Source organism: Peromyscus eremicus, chromosome X (genome assembly GCF_949786415.1).
Source record: "Peromyscus eremicus chromosome X, PerEre_H2_v1, whole genome shotgun sequence".
NCBI classification, from domain to species: domain Eukaryota; kingdom Metazoa; phylum Chordata; class Mammalia; order Rodentia; family Cricetidae; genus Peromyscus; species Peromyscus eremicus.
In genome coordinates, this window is record NC_081439.1 from 64,961,208 (window position 1) to 64,980,140 (window position 18,933).

General features: G+C 37.0%; 1 protein-coding gene across 1 annotated transcript in view; it reads right to left on the minus strand.

Moving 5' to 3' along the window:
• Hdx (highly divergent homeobox) overlaps positions 1-18,933 on the minus strand; it is a 115,068-nt gene that overhangs the window by 38,092 nt on the left and 58,043 nt on the right. The window contains exon 5 of the mRNA XM_059251189.1: positions 2,828-2,974. Coding sequence (XP_059107172.1) covers positions 2,828-2,974 — 147 coding nt within the window. The remainder of the gene's footprint in view (positions 1-2,827; positions 2,975-18,933) is intronic.

The window sequence follows — 18,933 nt, forward strand, 5'->3', positions numbered from 1 at the left end:
TCTCTCTCTGTCTCTCTATCTCTGTCGCTCTCTGTGTGTTTGTGTGTGTGTGTGTGTGAAAAAGAGGCTATCAAATTGAGAATTGGGGAGGACATGGGAGGGTAATTAGGAAGGGGTGGGGGGAAGAAAAGAAGGGCGCCCAGTGATAGAATTCTCTTTCAATTAAAAATATATTTAAAATATTTAGTTGTTTTATTTACTATTAGTGTTTATGTGTATGTGTGCCATACATTATATATACATGGTGTGTGTGTGTGTTCATGTTCAGATACACACATGTCACCAGAGGACAATTTTCAGGTGTTAGCTAGTTCTCTTCTTCTACCATAGTAACTGAGGCTTAAACGGAGGAGGTCATGGCTTACAGAACAAGCATTTTCACTCAAGGAAGCATCTTTGATTGTTAAAAATACAATTGAAAAATGACAAAAACACAAGCTTCACATTTTCCCATCTATGGTCTTTACTTAGGTTCTCCATGATACAATACCACATTCATATTGTCTCCAGTATTTTTTTTGGATCATCCCTCTTGCTATACTCAAAACTCCTTTAAAACAGGATGTGTCTGATGCATTTCTTTCTCATTGTTAGTATATACTCTCATATAGCAGCATACTCAGCAAACATAGGATTGAAATTGATTTTATATCTGGATCAAAACAACAAAAAGCAAAGCTCTGACTACGACAGTGTGTGTTTTGAGAGTTGTATTTATTTTGAGAAACCTTTGCCCTTCATCTTCTCTTTAGATGTTTGAAAAAACTGTTATTTCATCTGGAAGAGTTTTACGTTTTGTCACTTGTTCTTGAATAGTACTTCTGTCTGGATCTTCTGAGATGACCATTAGTTATGGGCTGAAGCCATGTAATAACTTTGCACGGATCAAAATATTACCTTTTCTTCCTACCTCTAAGTTGAATGAGACTTAGAAACCCAATGGTGGAAATCTTTATACCATAGAAACCAGCAAATGGTAAAAACAAACAAACAAACAAACAAACAAAATCAAAACCAAAACCAAAACCAAAAAGAGGCATCAGTCCCTTAATGAAAGATTATTAAATATTTACAATACCATAATTATCTCAACTTCATATAAATGTCCTTCAAATGGGATATAAACTACTATCCCCACAATTGATTAGTGTAATTATTTTTATCTATTATTTATTATAAGAATACATGAGATTCATTTCAGATCACTTCATGAAATTTTTTTCTTTTGTATTTATTCTTCTCTCACATATTATATCCTGACTGCAGTTTCTCCTCCCTCCTCCAATCCTACCTCCTCTCTCCCCCATATCCACTCCTCTTCCACTTCCCTTCAGAAAAGAGCAGGCCTCCCAGAGATCTCAACCAAATATGGCATACCAAGTTTCAATAAGACTAGGCACAAATCCTCATATCAAAGCTAGACGGGGAAACCCAGTCAGAGGAAAAGAGTCCAAAGAGCAGTCAAAAGAGTCAGGGACAGCCCCCGCTCTCACTGTTAGGAGTTCCACAGAAATACAAAGCTACACAACCCTAACATATATGTAGAGGACCTACATCAGAACCATGAAGGTTTCCTGATTGCCAGTTTAGTCTCTGTGAGCCCCTATGAGCCCTAGTAAGTTGATTCTGTGGGCCATGTTCTTGTGTCCTCAACTCCTCTGGGCTCCTACAATCCTTCTTCCCCCTCTTCCACAGGATTCCCCAAGCTCCACTGAATGTTTGGCTGTGGCAGTTTTTTGCATAGTATTATTAACACTTGTAAAACAGTTTCAATAAGGAATATTTGGTATATCATACAATTGACTCATTGAGCATATAAAATTATGGATTTTCAAGATATTAACAGAGATGTACATCAATCACAACAAATTCTGTAAATATTACATCATGCCAAAAAGGAAACTCTACACCCATTAACAGTTATTACCTTTACCTCTCTACTCCTAGCTCTTGGCAACTCCAGTTTACTTACTGACTCCATGGTGTATCTGTTCTGCACATTTCATATTAATTTAATCATACACTATGTGTGCTTTTGTTACTAGATTATTTTCCTTAGCAAAGTACTTTGAAGGCTTTCCCTTCCTGAAGCATGTATCAACATCAGTTTTCTTTATATGGACCTATAACAATCTATCATATGCCCATATCGTATTTTGTTTATCCATTCACTTGGAGGACATTTACCTCATTTGCATGTTGCAGCTATCATGGATAAGATGTATCTATGTTTGAGTTCTTTGGGGGGACCTATGTTTTCTATTATGTAAGTATAAAGCCAGAAGTAGAATTGATGACTTAAAAGATAAGCCTATGTTAAACTTTTTGAGGACTGTTTTCTGAAGTGGAAATGTTAACATTTAACATTCCCATCAGTAGTACATAGGGTTTCAGTTTCTCCATGTCCTGTCTTTCTTGTAATTATCTTTACTTTTAATTATACCCATCATGGTGGGTGCTACTATGCCACTGAGTTTTGATTTTAATATACATAATATATATATATATATATATATATATATATATATATATTATACATATAAAATGTGATTTCATTGGTTTCTTGTGCATTTTATACTTTGGAGAAATGTTTAGTTTTTGCTATTTAAAAATGCTTTATTTGCCTTTTTATCACTCAGTTGTGTTATTTATATACTCTGGACATACTTTAATTATCAGATACATATTTTGAAAAACACATCTCCCTTTATGCAGGTCTTTTCACTTCATTAGTGATACTGTTTGCAGTACCCCATGCTGCTAGTTTTCAAGCTTTCATTTACGCTGCTTATCAACTAAAGCATGAAAATTACTAAACATGTCTTACCCGCACTATTTCACAGTCGACATTTAATTCAGTGGCAACAGCTTCTATCTTCTCTCTACATACAGATCCCAGGCTGGTCATACCATTATCCCAGTACTTCTTGAGGGTAGCCAAGTCTCGGTCACTGAACTGAGTGCGGTCCTGTAGCTAGAAAATACATTTAAAATTTAATGTGATCAAAGGAAGCAATGTTATTGAGAGGGTAAATGGGGTGGGAAGTAGAAGTACCAAGTTCAATATATAACATTGTGATAGTGATCCAGGTCACCATTTTTTTTTTCATTTGCAAAATTAGCATGTTTAAAGGGAATATAGGAATCAGGAGTTCAAACTGACCTCCCAAGAGAAGGCATTGTCCACCTATCAAAACAACAGACTTGTAACAAAGAACTTAGATCACGCCTGGAATGAGTAAGAATCCTGTACTCCACAAAATGTTATTTTCTCTTTCAAAATGGTGGGACTTTAAGATCCCATCTCTATCTAGATATAAATTAAAAAAACAAAAATACAAAAAAATCTTCCTCAGAGAAAACCTTGGGCCCAGGTCTCCTTGTACCAGAAAAGGACCCATTGACCTATCCTACAGTTACCACTGCGCATGTTCTAGCCTTTGTTTCCTGGCTCCTGGTTAATTCTGAGATGACTACAGGGATGGTGGGGTGGAAGTTAGACTCCCCCCATTTAGGCCAAACTGTAAATGAATCCAATTGCTTTTGTTAATTTCTATTTCTTAAATTGTCTAAAATACAGAGAAACTGAGACTATGGGTTTATGAACCCAAGTGCCCAGTAAAATAACAGATAAATAGATTTTACAAGCTTTACCCTATTTCCTCATTATGAAAATGTACATTTCCATTGTTTTAAATTTCCATTACACAGTGTGCTAGGATGAAAGGAGAATTGTTTTTAATTGACAGCCATGTAATGTTCTTCATTATGCAAACATGTTCATTATAGCAAACAGATAAAACAGATAAACAAGAAGATAATTTAAATTAACAACCTGGAATAATACTTAACATTTTAATTTTTTTTCAAAAATTTCCTTTAATGCACGCATTCCCATTCATATCTTTAAAAAAATAACAAAACAATGACAGGGGCTGGGGATAACACAGTTCACTCAATAAAGGGTTTGCTTTGCATGCAGAAGGACCTGCTTTGGATTCTAGGCACCCATGCAAAAGGCCAGTATGATTGTGTGCTCTTGTAATCCCACTGCTTGGGATACAGACAGAAAAAAATCTTTGGGTCTCATTGCTCAGCTAATTCTAGTCTAACTGGTGAACTCCAGGCCAATAAGAGACCCTTTCTCAAAAGAAGTCTATGGTATCCCTGGTGATGACACACTGGCCTCTATACACATGTAAACTTATACACATATGTACACCTGGAACATATATGAACACACATACACACACACCAAAGACAGCATAACATCAGTATCCTGCTTTACGATGTCTTACAGGTAGTGAAAGACTAAAGGTCCCCAAAGTACTTGATTTCTAAGAAGAGATTTCACACAATTCTGACAACTTAAATAAACCTATATATATTTCATAGCTTGTTTCATCTTTTCTATAAAATTCTAGCACTGCTACAGAAAAGTTAGAGAGAAACTATAAATCTTTTTACCTCTCCCAATTGGGCCGAACTGCAAACAAATCTGTTTGCTTTATCAATTTGTTTCTTAGTTCATTATAATGCAGGTTTATGAACTTAAGGACCCCTTATAACATGATGAATTTAAAAGGCAAATAAGTAAAATGTAAGAGGACATTTTAATTGTGAAAAATGAATCATATTTATAGCTTCAGAAACTTTCCAATAAACCTAACCTTTTTTTGTTCTTAGGCTTTTAAAAACACAATATACCACATGCTTTATATATTGCTTAATTCAATGGGTCTTAGATGCATCCTTAGGAAGTAAACTAGAAACGTGATAGAATAATGACTTTCATTTTGCTGATAAGGCATAAGGAAAAGAAAGGTCAAAGGACTCATTCAGCAGGGCATAAAGGGTCCAATGCTGAGGTAGAAATAGAAATATCTCTTTTTTTCTATAAGCTTTATCCTTATGATGTATTCAATTACCTTATGGGGTACTGGAAAAATCTGAAAATGGGCTTTAATTTTACACACACACACACACACACACACACACACACACACACACACACATCCTGAAAAATCATTGTGTGTTTGTATGATGAGATAAAGGAGAAAGAAAGAGGGCTTTATAGGTGGAGGGTAGAGGGTAGGGAGAGAGAAGTGGGGTACAGTGGAGGGAAGGAACAGTGAGTTGGGTAAAGTGACAAGTGGGATGATGTTTGGGTTATGAGGTTGTTGTAATACAGTTATTTCATCTGAGCATAATATGATTTTCTCATTGCCAGCACAGATCAGAGATAACCCTGACCCCCTCACCAGGCAAGGAAATAAAACACTATACTAAGAGTCATGGCAGCGGAACTGCCAATACTATGGTAAGGCAGATGGAAGGGTATGGGACTCTCCACAGGGAATATAACCAGTATTCCCTCTTGCCTCCTCACTGCAAGAGCCTTCAGAAGTGCTAAAGTGCAGATTAATCAAATGCAGGACTCTGTGAAGCAGCTCAGTGAGGCTGGTCTCACACATTCTGGGATGGGCTTCTGATGCAGGCGGTTTTGAATCATCCATGCTCCAGTAAGTAAGCCCAATAAACCCAGTGATTCCCCAGGCTGGATTTGGTGGAATCTTTCCTTTTGTCTGTCTTTGTTGTTGTATCTGGAGCAAATAGACATTTGTTCATTTCTCCACAGGAAAAGCAAGGCTGTAGAAGCTCTGGTGCTGCCTTTTGCCTGAGATGAAGTTAGTTCACTTAGTCCCACATTAAAACTACCCTTCAAATGTGTCCTATTCATATACCCTTTAACATGTTATTTCTAACTGAAATTTAACATGCAGGAGCTCCTAAATCAGATGCAGATAAGAGTGGGAAATAAAACATGTACTGGGGAGATGGTACCATGGGCAAAAGCATTTGCTGTGTAAGCATAAGAACCTGAGTTCAAATCTCCGGCTCCCATGTAAAAGCAGTGTATTCCAGGCAACCCTAACACTAGGAAGTGGAGCTAACTGAATCCCTGATGTTTACCGCTAGCCAATCTAGGCAAAATGGCAAGCTTCAGGTACAATGAGATTTTCTTTTCTCTGTCTCTCTCCCCATCTCTTCTCTCCGTGTGTGTGTGTGTGTGTGTGTGTGTGTGTGTGTGTGTGTGTGTGTGTGTGTACATGTGAACACTGTGAACACGTGTATTACCAAATTCAATTACAAGGGGCTAGAAAGATGGCTCAGCAGTTAAGAGCCTATACCGTTCTTTCAGGACCAAAATTTGGTTCCCAGTGCTGATATTGGATGGTTCACAGCTACTTATAACTCCAGTTCCAAGTGATCTGAGCCCCTCCCTATTCTGGTCTCCACAGGCAATTGCAAACATGTGTTACACAAACATACACTCAGGCACACATACATACACATAATTAAAAAATAAACCTTAAAAGTGGTTAGTTAAATCTGTTCCTCCTTACTTAAAAAAGTTAAATAGTATTTATTGTAAGTACTATTACTAAATCTTATGTTTTCAATGAATAAACTCAAACGTATCATCTACTTTTTTTTTCTTCCTCAAACCTTAAGTTACTTGCAACATAAAAATTACATCAGGTGTTCATCCTACAATGATTGCACAACAGTTGTGTAGTTAAAATTCTCAAAACCAAGAATAAAATCAACTGTAGAAGATTCTAGGAATATTCAAATAATTCATCACCACTGCCATGATGAATCTTCCCGTGAATTTCCATTGCACCATATTCTCCAGTGCGAGTTAACCTACATTACTGTCAGAATGGAAGGAGTAATGAACAGAACACTGAACACACTCAGCCAATTAATTTGTAATTCATTTAGAGGACATCCAAAGCTGATTCATTCTTTAAATTGAACTAAATAAAACCTGATTTGATTTGCTAGAAATGTGCTGGGGTCTCAGCATTAGCAATGCTAAAGGTGACCTATTATGACAATACCTATTAAGTAGAAGCTTATGAAAGAAGCGCAGTTATTTTTAAAGCTCCTAAGAGCATATTTTAACTAAGAAAATAAATAAGGTAATAAAAATCAATTAGCATTAAAATTGTGAAGACCATTTAGAGAAGGAACAGAGTGAGTGGACATTTAAAGAATAAGGTGAATTCTCCCCTAAGGAAGCCTGAAATTGAAGTCAGTTTTGTCTTTCTATTGGATTCTCAGGCCAACTTCATTTTATGAGAAATAATGAAACCTAAAATTCTGGCTTAGGTAAAGGACATGGGCAATAATTTTGAGTATAGGGTAGCATTCCAAAAGCTCAAGGCTTCCCACACACAAGAAAAACACTGCCAGTGAGCTACCCCCAAGCATGCCCTTAATATGAAATACAGTAAAATAAACAGAAAAGTATAAAATCAATTACTGTCTCTCTTTTCTTCACCTTCAAACCCATAACTGTAACAGCAAACATAACTACTACTATAAATTACTCTGAAACATTCTCGAACTCAGGCAAATATGGAGCCAGTGCAGTGGCTCATTCCATAATGCCATCAGTACAGAGGCTGAGGCAGGAGAATTGCCCTGAATTCCAGTCTGAACTACATAGCAAGCACTAAGACAGGCTCAGCTTTGTGTGAGATTCTCTTGCTTTCTACCATACCATGTATATATATATATGTGTGTGTGTGTGTGTGTGTGTGTGTGTAATTACATATGTATTTACTTATATGTATACACACATATATTCTTACCTGAAGACCTATAAATGTAACACCAAAAGAGAACCATTTATAGTAGTTTCCTTTATATATATATTTAAACTTTACGTAGATGACATGGTACTATAAACTTAATAGCATATTGTGCAGGTTGTTCTGTATCACCATTTATAGATATGCATACACTATAGCCTAAGCTATCCTGAAACCCCCATCCTCCTTCCTCAGCTTCCTGAGTCCTGGGATTTGGGGTATGATCCACTATACCTGGCACATTTGACTATTTTTTTTTTGAGTTCATCTTTTTTTTTTTTTTTATTTTGCAATACAATTCAGTTCTACATATCAGCCACAGATTCCCTTGTTCTCCCCCCTCCTGCCCCCTCACCTTCCCCCCAGCCCACCCCCCCATTCCCACCTCCTCCAGGGCAAAGCCTCCCCCGAGGATTGAGATCAACCTGGTAGACTCAGTCCAGGCAGGTCCAGTCCCCTCCTCCCAGGCCGAGCCAAGCGACCCTGCATAGGCCCCAGGTTTCAAACAGCCAACTCATGCAATGAGCACAGGACCCAGTCCCACTGCCTGGATGCCTCCCAAACAGATCAAGCCAATCAACTGTCTCACCCATTCAGAGGGCCTGATCCAGTTGGGGACCCCTCAGCCATTGGTTCATAGTTCATGTGTTTCCATTCATTTGGCTATTTGTCCCTGTGCTTTATCCAACCTTGGTCTCCACAATTCTCGCTCATATAAACCCTCCTCTTTCTCTCTAATTGGACTCCCAGAGCTCCACCCGGGGCCTAGCCATGGATCTCTGCATCCAGATCCCACAGTCTTTGGATACTCAACTTCATATGGAAAAACAAAAAACCCAGGATAGCCAAAAGAATCCTGTACAATAACATAACCTCTGGAGGCATCATGGTCCCTGACTTCAAGCTCTACTATAGATCTACAGTAATAAAAACAGCTTGGTACTGGCATAAAAACTGACATGTGGACCAATGGAATCGAATTGAAGACCCTGACATTAAACCGCACACCTATGAACATATAATTTTTGACAAAGAAGCCAAAAGTGCACAATGGAAAAAAGAAAGCATCTTCAACAAATGGTGCTGGCATAACTGGATATCAACATGTAGAAGGCTGCAAATAGATCCATATCTATCACCGTGCACAAAACTTAAGTCCAAGTGGATCAAGGACCTCAACATAAATCCAGCTACTCTGAACCTGCTAGAAGAGAAAGTAGGAAGTAGTTTTGAATGCATTGGCATAGGAGATCACTTCCTAAATATAACACCAGTAGCACAGACACTGAGAGAAACAATCAATGGGACCTCTTGAAACTGAGAAGCTTTTGTAGAGCAAAGGATGCGGTCAACAAGGAAAAGCGACAGCCTACAGAATGGGTAAAGGTCTTCACCAACCCCTCACTTGTTAGCCCAGGCTGGCCTCGAACTCACAGAGATCTGCCTGGCTCTGCCTCCCGAGTGCTGGGATTAAAGGCATGCGCCACCACCGCCCGGCTCACCAACCCCATATTTTTAAAAAATCATTCACATAAGTAAAATTATGTTGTATCTGTCATTCTGTGCCTAGCCTACTTCATTTCACATGATACTTTTTATGATCATCCATACAGTTATAAATGGCAAGGTCACCTTTTTAAATAGGGTGAATAATATTCTATTCCATTCTGTATATACACTTACATATAATATAGGTATATATTATATGCATGTATGCAGAAGTACTATATTTTCTTAATTTATTCATCCCTTGATAGAATTTAAGTTTTTACCATATTTTGGTTATTTCAAATAAAAATGCTACAGTGAATACAGTAGGGCAGATACCTCTTTGAGATTAGACTTCCATTTTTTAAAAGAATATATTGTTGTTGTTGTTGTTGTTGTTATGTGTAGGTGCCCACAGTAGGTACCCCCTAGAGGAATCAGCTTCCATAGAGCTGGAGTTAGAGTTGTGAACCAAGAGTGCCGGGAACTGAACTTGGGTCCTCTAAAAGAACAAGTATTTCAACTTTAAAATATTTTCATTATATATCCCAAAATGGCACCTTCTTATTATATGATAGTTCTATTTTTATTTTTAATCTCAGTCTTTTAAATAACAAATTGTACTTCATCATATAGACACTCCATAATAAGGTTATTTATTGAAAGGCATTTATGTAGTATTTTCAGGTTATTGGTAGTTTAATCAGGTTCAGTATAACTGGATTTATGTTGAGGTCTTTGGTCCACTTGGACTTGAGTTTTGTGCATGGTGACAGATAATCAATCCTAAAATATATTATATATAAATGACATATCTTATGTATTTAATTATATATTAAATATATTATATGTGTTAAATTTCCAGCAGTGTGTTTTGATCATCTCCTCTGCATATTGTTACAAAGAGATCCCAATACTAACCAGATGAGATGAACAACAATATATTAGTCACATATGCTTATAGCCTCAGATACTGTATGTTATGTAAAGCCACATTAATGTGCATTTGGGAACAAAGTGAACAACCTGAGGTGGTGGGAGACTGGCTTTGCAGAAACAAGGACTGATGTAAACCAATTTCCAGTTTGTTTAAATATTCTGTGAGCTAGTAGAGAACTGAGACCTATTACTCAGAGATCAGGTATTGTTTAAATACTATAACTGCAGCAGCACAGTGGGGCAGACCATTTGAGACATTCCCAGGTTTTTACAGATGCTAAGGTATGCAGAATGAAGTCTTTACTTTAGTAAATGTACATTTAAAATGCTTGCTGCAATGCTACAGATGAAACCTAGAGCCTTGTTCACACTTGGTAAGTATTTTCTCACTGAGTTATATTCCCAGGCCCTAATTTTAAAAATAAGTTGGTCCTCTGTGTCTATGGACTCTGCATCCATAGATTCAACCAGATTATGGATTGAAAATATAGGAAAAATCCCAGAAATTTTATAAAACAAGATGTGAATTTACCAGTGCTGATACTGTGCTTACTCCATAGGGATGAAGTCTGTTTCCTAGTTCCTCAGTATCTCAGTGGTACCCACTTGTGGATTCTTCACCTTCTCTTTTAGTCATGTTCTATAGAGATAGGTCTATTGTGCTTGGCTCTGTACTAAACATGTACAAACTCTTTTCTTCTTCTTATTCCTCAAAACAACTTAACACCTATATATAGCTGTACACTGTATTGTGTATTATAATGTAGACATAATTTAACGTGTGTGGAAGGATGTGTAGCTATACAAAGATAATACAATTTTATATAAGGGAATTGAGCTTCCATGGATTTAGATGTCCACAGGGAAGGCTGGAATCAATGCACTGCAGATTCTAAGGAAATAACAAAATTGTTAAATACCATGGAATGAGAGCAGAAATGCATAATAGTCCCTGTTTTTTGCTATCTTTGTCTGTGTTTTGGCTTTGTAATCTTGCCAATTTAGTGAAAAAATGACCTCTTATTTTTTTTTTTTGTTTAAATTTCCATCATTCTAGTGGCCAAATTGTCTGAATTATATAGTTAAGTGATTTTTGTGTAAGCAATATGTATATGTACTTATGTGTGTTAATTAGTTCTCTGTGAATTTTATCATATTCACTTCCTATTTACATTTCAGTCACAGTCTTTGCATAGCATGGCTGCCCCTGGATGATTTTGACTATGTAAAGGGTCTGATTTCCTTTCTTGCCAGTATCACCAGTATGCAGCCATAGCTTTATTATTTTTTTTAGAGGTTTCTTTGATTGCACTTCCAGTTCACAATTGATACTTTTTGTTTCTGTTGTATGAGGAGATTTATCTGTTGACTAACTTAAATTTTGGAAATGTATACTTTACAGATAAGTGTCGGAGTTGAAGGGGAAGCTCCTGCAGGCTCATGTAATGGGGCACGTCGTCAGCTACCCATTTCTACAATATTTATTGCTAATTTCTTACACTTCTTAGACACTGGCTGTGTTTCCCCATTTCCCATTTATACATAGATAAAATTAGGATGAGACTGGTTAAAAATAAATTAAGTTGGGAAATCTGCACTATAATGTAATTAGCAAGAGTTGCTTTGTTGATATAATAGAATGAGCATGTAGATGTCTTGTGAATAAAATAATAGGTGCTGGGAGAAAAAGAAGAAATGTGTTATAAAATTATAGATCAATGGGTAAGTATAGCAGCAAATTTAATAGGAGAGTCATTAGGAAAATGTACACAATTTTATATGTCTCATAACCTTAATCCAACATCAGAAAGTGCTGTTATATCTTTTAACAAAATACATTTTGGCATTATGAATCATTAACCATATTTAATGCATAATTTAAACACATATTTAAAGAATATAAAATTTTGCATAACCTGAAATAAAAGAAATTGGCAAGCCTTCTATTAGATAAGGTATTTCATCAGTCAATTAACATTGTACATACACAATGCATATGAATATAAAATGCAGAATGATATATATGTACACACACACATATATATACACACATATATAGATTTTTATTTTCTGTCTGTTGCTTTTACTATTTTATGTAAAGAAAAAAGATTTATTTATTTATTTATTTAGTTTACGGTTCTGGAAGTCTAACAGCATAATATGCACAATCTTCTTGGAATCCTGAGGGCCTTCCTATTGGGCCCTAGCATACTGGAGACAAGTGGGCTATAAAGAGCAGTCTTGTATATTATGCTTTAAACATTTTCAACTTCACTCAAGTAAAAGTACAATAAAGAACTGAAAACGAGAATTTGGTAAAATGTATTTAAATTCTCAAAGCTTTATCATAGATATGACTTAACTGTGTTCTTATCTGTAAATGGGAAAACTTCTGCAATAAGTATGAAATATCAGTTGTGATGTACAACAAGCTGTTCAATTTAATAAAATATGTATGCTTCTGGAAATTATCTTGCCATTCTATCTCTCGTCTAAAAGTCCCAGGTGCAAGACAAAACAGTGGTAATTACTTTGACAATATATTTAAAACATTCACTGCTTTAAATTGACAGTGTTAAGATAGCTCCTCTCATTAAATTGCCTGAACTTAGACCTAAGTTGCTTGCACTAAAACTGACACTTTCTTCTTCTCTAGCTTCTTGTCTAGTACTGTGCTTCTTCCCTCTTGCACTCTCCTCCTTCCTTACCATTACGATACAGCCTGATCATCATCACAGCTGAACTGACGCTGGTGCTATTCCCATAAACTTCAGGAAATAAACACACGAATCATAAGGGACAAGCAATTGGAAAATAGTGAAGAAATGGTTAGTTCTGAGAAACACACAAGCCAACCATGATGAATTACAAAAATAAAAAAATTAAGCTGATTAATAACAGGTAATGATGGAATCTACGATAAAAACTTCCCAGGAAACAAAACAACAGCATAAATATGGCATTAGTAGTGAATTCGACAAAACATTCAGAAATAATTAACATCAATTCTTCTCACACTCTCAGAAAACACTGAACAGAAGGCAAAACTTCCTAACCTGTTTTTTAAAGGCCAGTATTATCTGATACCCATGCCTGACGAGGACATCATGATTTTATGCCACTATATGTTAAGTAACTTTTATGAACACAGACATAAAATTGTTCAAGCCAATAATAGAGAAATGGAACTAAGCATGTATACTATACATTATGATCAATTGGGATTTGTCTAAGAAGTATTAGTGTGGTCCACACACAGAAATCAATCATGTAATACAACATATTAGTAGAACTAAGGAGGGAAAAAACTCACATGATCATTTTAATTGGCAGTGGAAAACTATCAATATTCTACATGGTTTAGTATATTTTTAAAAGTTATTACTACTAGAGGATACAAGCGGTACTTGTACTTTGTTCCTATCAATTCCACTGCTCCTTGAAGCATATTAAAAAAATCAGGATTCTGTGGAGAACTCATTCATTTTTCCTTTAATTTTTGTGAGACAGGGTCTCATACAGCCTGGGCTGGCCTTAGACTCTCTGCTCTGCTTGTCCCTGAACTTCTGATCTTCCTGTCTTCACCTTTGAAGTGTTTAGATTACAGATACGTACCATCATAATCATACTCAGCTGCATGTGGTTCTAAGCATTGAAGTTGAAGCTTTGTACGTACTAGGTAAACATTCTTCTATTAGTCATGGAGAACTCACTTTTAAAAAATCTATTCTCATACAATACACCCCAACTACAGCCTCTCTTTTCTCCACTCCTCCCAGTTACCCCCAGATTCACTGCTCCTCTGTTTCCATTCAGGCCTTGAGGGATGTCAACCGAACAGGGCATAACAAGATGCAATAAAACTAGGCACAAACCCTCAGATCAAGGATGGACGAGGCAACCCAGTAGGAGGAAGAGGGCAACCCAGGAGCAGGCAAAAGAGTCACAGAACCCCCTCTCCCACTGTTAAGAGTCCCACAAACATCTCAACCTAAACAACCACAGCATGTTTGCAGAGGACCTAATACAGACCTAAGCAGGCTATGTGATATTTCAGTCTCTGTGAGCCCTCATGAGCCCTGCTTAGTTGATTCTGTGGGAGAATTCACTTGATTTAACAACTTATTACCAAAGCACACTAATCAATACAGTTTGGTACTAGCAGAAAGATGGAGAAACAACAGTGGAACAGATTGAGACTCCAGAAAAAAAATGCATGTATCTCTGGTCAATTAATTTTTGTTGTTTTTGAGATGGGGCCTCATTTAGCTCAGGTTGGTTTTGACTTTGCTATGTTGTTGAGGATGACCTCAACTACTGATCCCCCTACCTTGACCTCTCAAATGTTGTGATTAAACATGTGCCGCATCATATCTGGCTTTAGTTAATTGGTTTTATGAGAATTATAGTTAAGACCATTCAAATGAAAGTGCTGGTATGACATCATAGCCACATACATCAAAGTGAAGCTGGACCTCTACCTTGTGCCATATAAAAATTCACTCAGAATTGCTCAATGCCTGAATGCAAAAGCTACAACTATAAAATTCTTAAATACACAGGTACATCTCTTTTGCTTTCTATTTGGCAAAACGGATTCTTAGACATAACACCAAAAGCAGATGTAGCAAAATGGAAAAACAGAAAACCTGAGCTTTATAAGGACTAAAGACTGTAGTAGTTTAATAATTTCAGACCTTATATTAAGGTCTTTGATTGCCTAGGCAACAGTCTTCTCAACAGAATTACAATGGAAAAAAAAGCAAGAAAAGACAAATAGGATTACATTAAATTAAAAAGCTTCTGCATGACAAATCAATCAATTACTAGAGTGAAGAGATGGTCTATAGAATGGGAGAAAAACCTTTGCTAGCTATTCTTCCAACAGGAAATTAACATCTCACAATATAAAGTATTAAAGTTAAATACCAAAGAACAGATAAAATGGGCTGAGGATGTTGGAAGAATATTTGTCTAGCATACCCCAAGCTGACAACTGCATTCCCAGCACTTGGGAGGCAGAGGAAGAAAGATCAGGTACACAGCTCATTGCTGAGTTCAAAGTCAACCTGGGTACATTGACTCTTGCTTCCTAAAAATAAAAAAAACAAAGACAAAACAAAAAATGGGTGAGTGAACTGAACAGGTAGTTCACAAACCAAGTATAAGTGACTAATAAACATATAAAAATACATATCTTTAGCTATCAGGTAAATGAAAATCAAATGATACTGAGATTTCATATCACCTGTCTGAATAGTTACTAATGTCATCAAGAAAAAAAGAACAAATGCTAGCAAGGGTGGAGGTCTTTATACAGTGTGTGAATTTAAATTAATAAACTCACGACAAAAAATTGTTAATGACCACCCCCCCAAAAAAACAACTAAAACTACAACTATCATATGATTTAGTTATACCATTCCTGGATATATACCTAAAGGAATTAATGGCAGTATACAGTAGAGACAGCCATATGTCCAGGTTTATTGTGGCACTCTTCAAAATAATTGGGCTACAGAATCAGCTTAGGTGCTATGGATGGATTACAGATAAGGAAGAATGTAATAATATTTCTATAGGAAAATAGATGGAAGTGGAGATCATCATGTTAATTGAAATAAACCAGACTCAGGATGACAAATACCACGTTTTCTCTCATACTCAGATCTAGAGAAAACACTCAAAAAACAACATGCCAGTAAAACATGGATTATTTGAGCATAGATATATGATTTGAAGGAAAAGGGAGGGGAAGCAAGAGGGATAGATTTAATAAAATTGTTATACATGTATGTATGAAGTCACCACAATAAAATCCATTATTTTTTGCTTAATATTTGACACTAAAAATAAAAACAGAAAAACAATCTCTGAAACAAAGAAAATAATAGACTTTTCACTGTGCTTCCTGTCCATCAAGTGACAAAGAACTTCGACCACTACAGGCTCCCGCTTCTGCGATGTCCTATCTCATAGAAATATAAAAAACATGGAGACAAGTAACCATGAATTAAACCCTCTGGAATTGTACACCAAAATTAATGACTGTTCAAGTTGTTTATTCAAATACTCTGTCACAGAGATGAGAAAAATAACTAATGAAGAGATTCCAAGGCACAATGTCATATAAATGGAAGCATAGAATTACAGCTTGTAGAACTAGATTCTTCTTCATATATGATAATACATAAATACATTGCAAATTATTAATTTTAATTATGTGTATGTGTGTGTATGTGTGTCAGTGTGTGTGTGTGCATGCATGCATGCATGTGAGTACATTGACTGTAGAATCCCACAGAAGTATTGGATTTCCCTAGAGCTGTAGTTACAGGCAGTTTTAAGCTGCCCAGTGTGGGTGCTGGGAATCAAAATTGGGTTTTCTGCAATAGCAGTATGTGCTCTTATTGCTGAACCATCTCTTCAGCCCATTAGCAATATATATTTAAGATGCACTGCTATCTTTGCTAGTCTTTATTCTTTTATCACAGTTGCTGAATGCCCATCAATTGCATGGATGAATGGCATTTTGCTTATCTGTCTACTAAATGGCATCTTGGTTATTTACAGGTTTTGATGATTAAAAACAAAAATGCTATTAATAATTATAGTAAAAATTTGGATGGACATACATTTTCAGATTAGTTACGTAAATAACTAGGAATGACAGGCTAGATCATAGGTAAGGCTACTGACTTTCTAAGAAACTGCCATACAACCTTCCAAATGGGTTATAACACATTTCATTCTTGCCAGCACTAATTGTGATTTATTGTTTTTCTTAATCACTAACTTATATTCTCAGATTTTGGATATACACTTTCTATTAAGTACATGTCTTTTTAATTGGATACATTTAAAAATAACATAGAATTTCCTTATATGGACCCTTCATAAAATTGCTCTTTTATGAAACTTTCAGATTTTTAAAATAATCTTAGGATGTAAATCTATTATTTTTCAGCTTAAAGTGTATTTTTGCTAAAATTTATGCTTGCTTGGGAACTATTTCTTAAAGTCTGGAACTATTCACTCCAGTGTGATTTTAGTGAAATAAATTATAGTAACTACATCCTTTTCATCAATCATCTTAAAATGTGATACGTGCTATTAGCATTCATAAAGTGCTAGATCCTGGTTGAACTTTCAATTGCTTGCTTGCTGAAGCATAAAATAATCCAAATCTAAAATAAGGAAATTTAGAGACACTGATACTTAAAATGAGGGCTGAATGAAATGTTCTTCACATTTTACATAACACTTAAAAGGCTCAAACTGGATAGAGCTCAGTGGTATAGCACTTGCCTAGCACATGTGATGCCCTGGTTTTAAACCCCAGAAGCAAGGTAGAGAATGAAAACCCAAATTTATTTGGTTGGCATTGAGAATGAGGTTTTTTGTTTTTGTTTTTTTTCATATGAGGTTGAGACTGGGTAGGACTCGACAGGAGGTAACCATGGAACAATGCAGTGTATCTTGCTAGCTATGTCTGCTGGTTAGGCAGGAAAATTGACTTGAGAGAACCAAGGAAACAGTAGCTGTATCTTGGTAACTGCCACCATCAGAATGTACCTTGTAGTTAAATATCCTTGAAGGTACAGTTGGGTTTTTCTCACTATATCAGAAACTCGGGGACCACTGAACTTTCCTAGTCCTCACACAGGCACACTAAAGGTCTCCATCCTCAAAATTCACTCACTTCATTGTTTCACTTACTTTGCAGATTTGATACTCCCTTGTGAGCTTTTCAAGAGGATTATGAGAGATCTAATCCACAATGATTTAGAAAAGGGAAAAGGGGCAATTCACTTGCGTGACTATGTTACTATCCTGATAAATATTCATAAAAACTTAAAAGTCCACAACACAGAACCCAGTGTGGTGCTACCTACCCCTTCAGGTGAGCCCCTTCCAAGAATGGTACGCAGGGTGTGTGCCAGGCAAAAAGTAAGTGGGCCAGGCCACTGGCTGGCCAGTGAGAGGAGACCTTTGGGTGTGTCCTGTGGGTTGAGTCACAACAGGTACCAGACGACCCTGTGAGGAAAGTTAGGTGGTGGCCTTCTGGGACAGGATGGATTTTGTAGGAAGGCGCAGGCAGGGGATAGGTGGGGGTCTCTGGGCACTCCCACTGTTCACCGCCATTATGGACTAGCTGTGCTCTAAATGATGCTACCATTTGGAGAGCTCAAGAGCTCAGTGGACTACCAGTCGAGACAGAAGAGAAAAGGCTGGCGGGGGGGGGGGGCGGGGGCGGTGACAGGCTGTTGAACAGAGACATATCCATTTCTATCTTCCTGACAGGGGAGAAGAGGAGCCTCTTTTCTGTTTCTTTCAGCCAAGCATAGCTGCTGTTTGTCGGGGAGCTATAGAAACCGTGCTGGGGTTCACATCCTAGGCCTTCCTCCATCAGCCTGGTTGTGGTGCTTTTTCCTGCTGCTGATATTGGTGCTGGCTGGGTTCAAATAATAGGCCAGGTGGTCCTATAACTCTTCCAGCGGCTGGAATATTTGGATCAGTTCTGTGATGCCGAACACACCGGAAGTGACAAAGCACTCTGGAAACTGGTTGCATCAGCATGAGGGGCTTGCTGTCTTTCTGGTTGCAGTCCAGTTCTGGTCGGAGATTGCTGCTTTGCTCCACAAGAAAACTCTCGCGTCCAGTAACCCAGGTACATCCATTTCCTTGCCTACCATGGTAACGTGGTACAGCCACAAATATAGCAAAGGGTACGTGCATTGTGTGGCCTCGGCCAGGCATCTACCCTATGTAATTTCTTGCGGGATGCCCTTAAATATGATACTTACGATGGTCCAGCTCTGAGACCCTGGCGCAGTCAGTT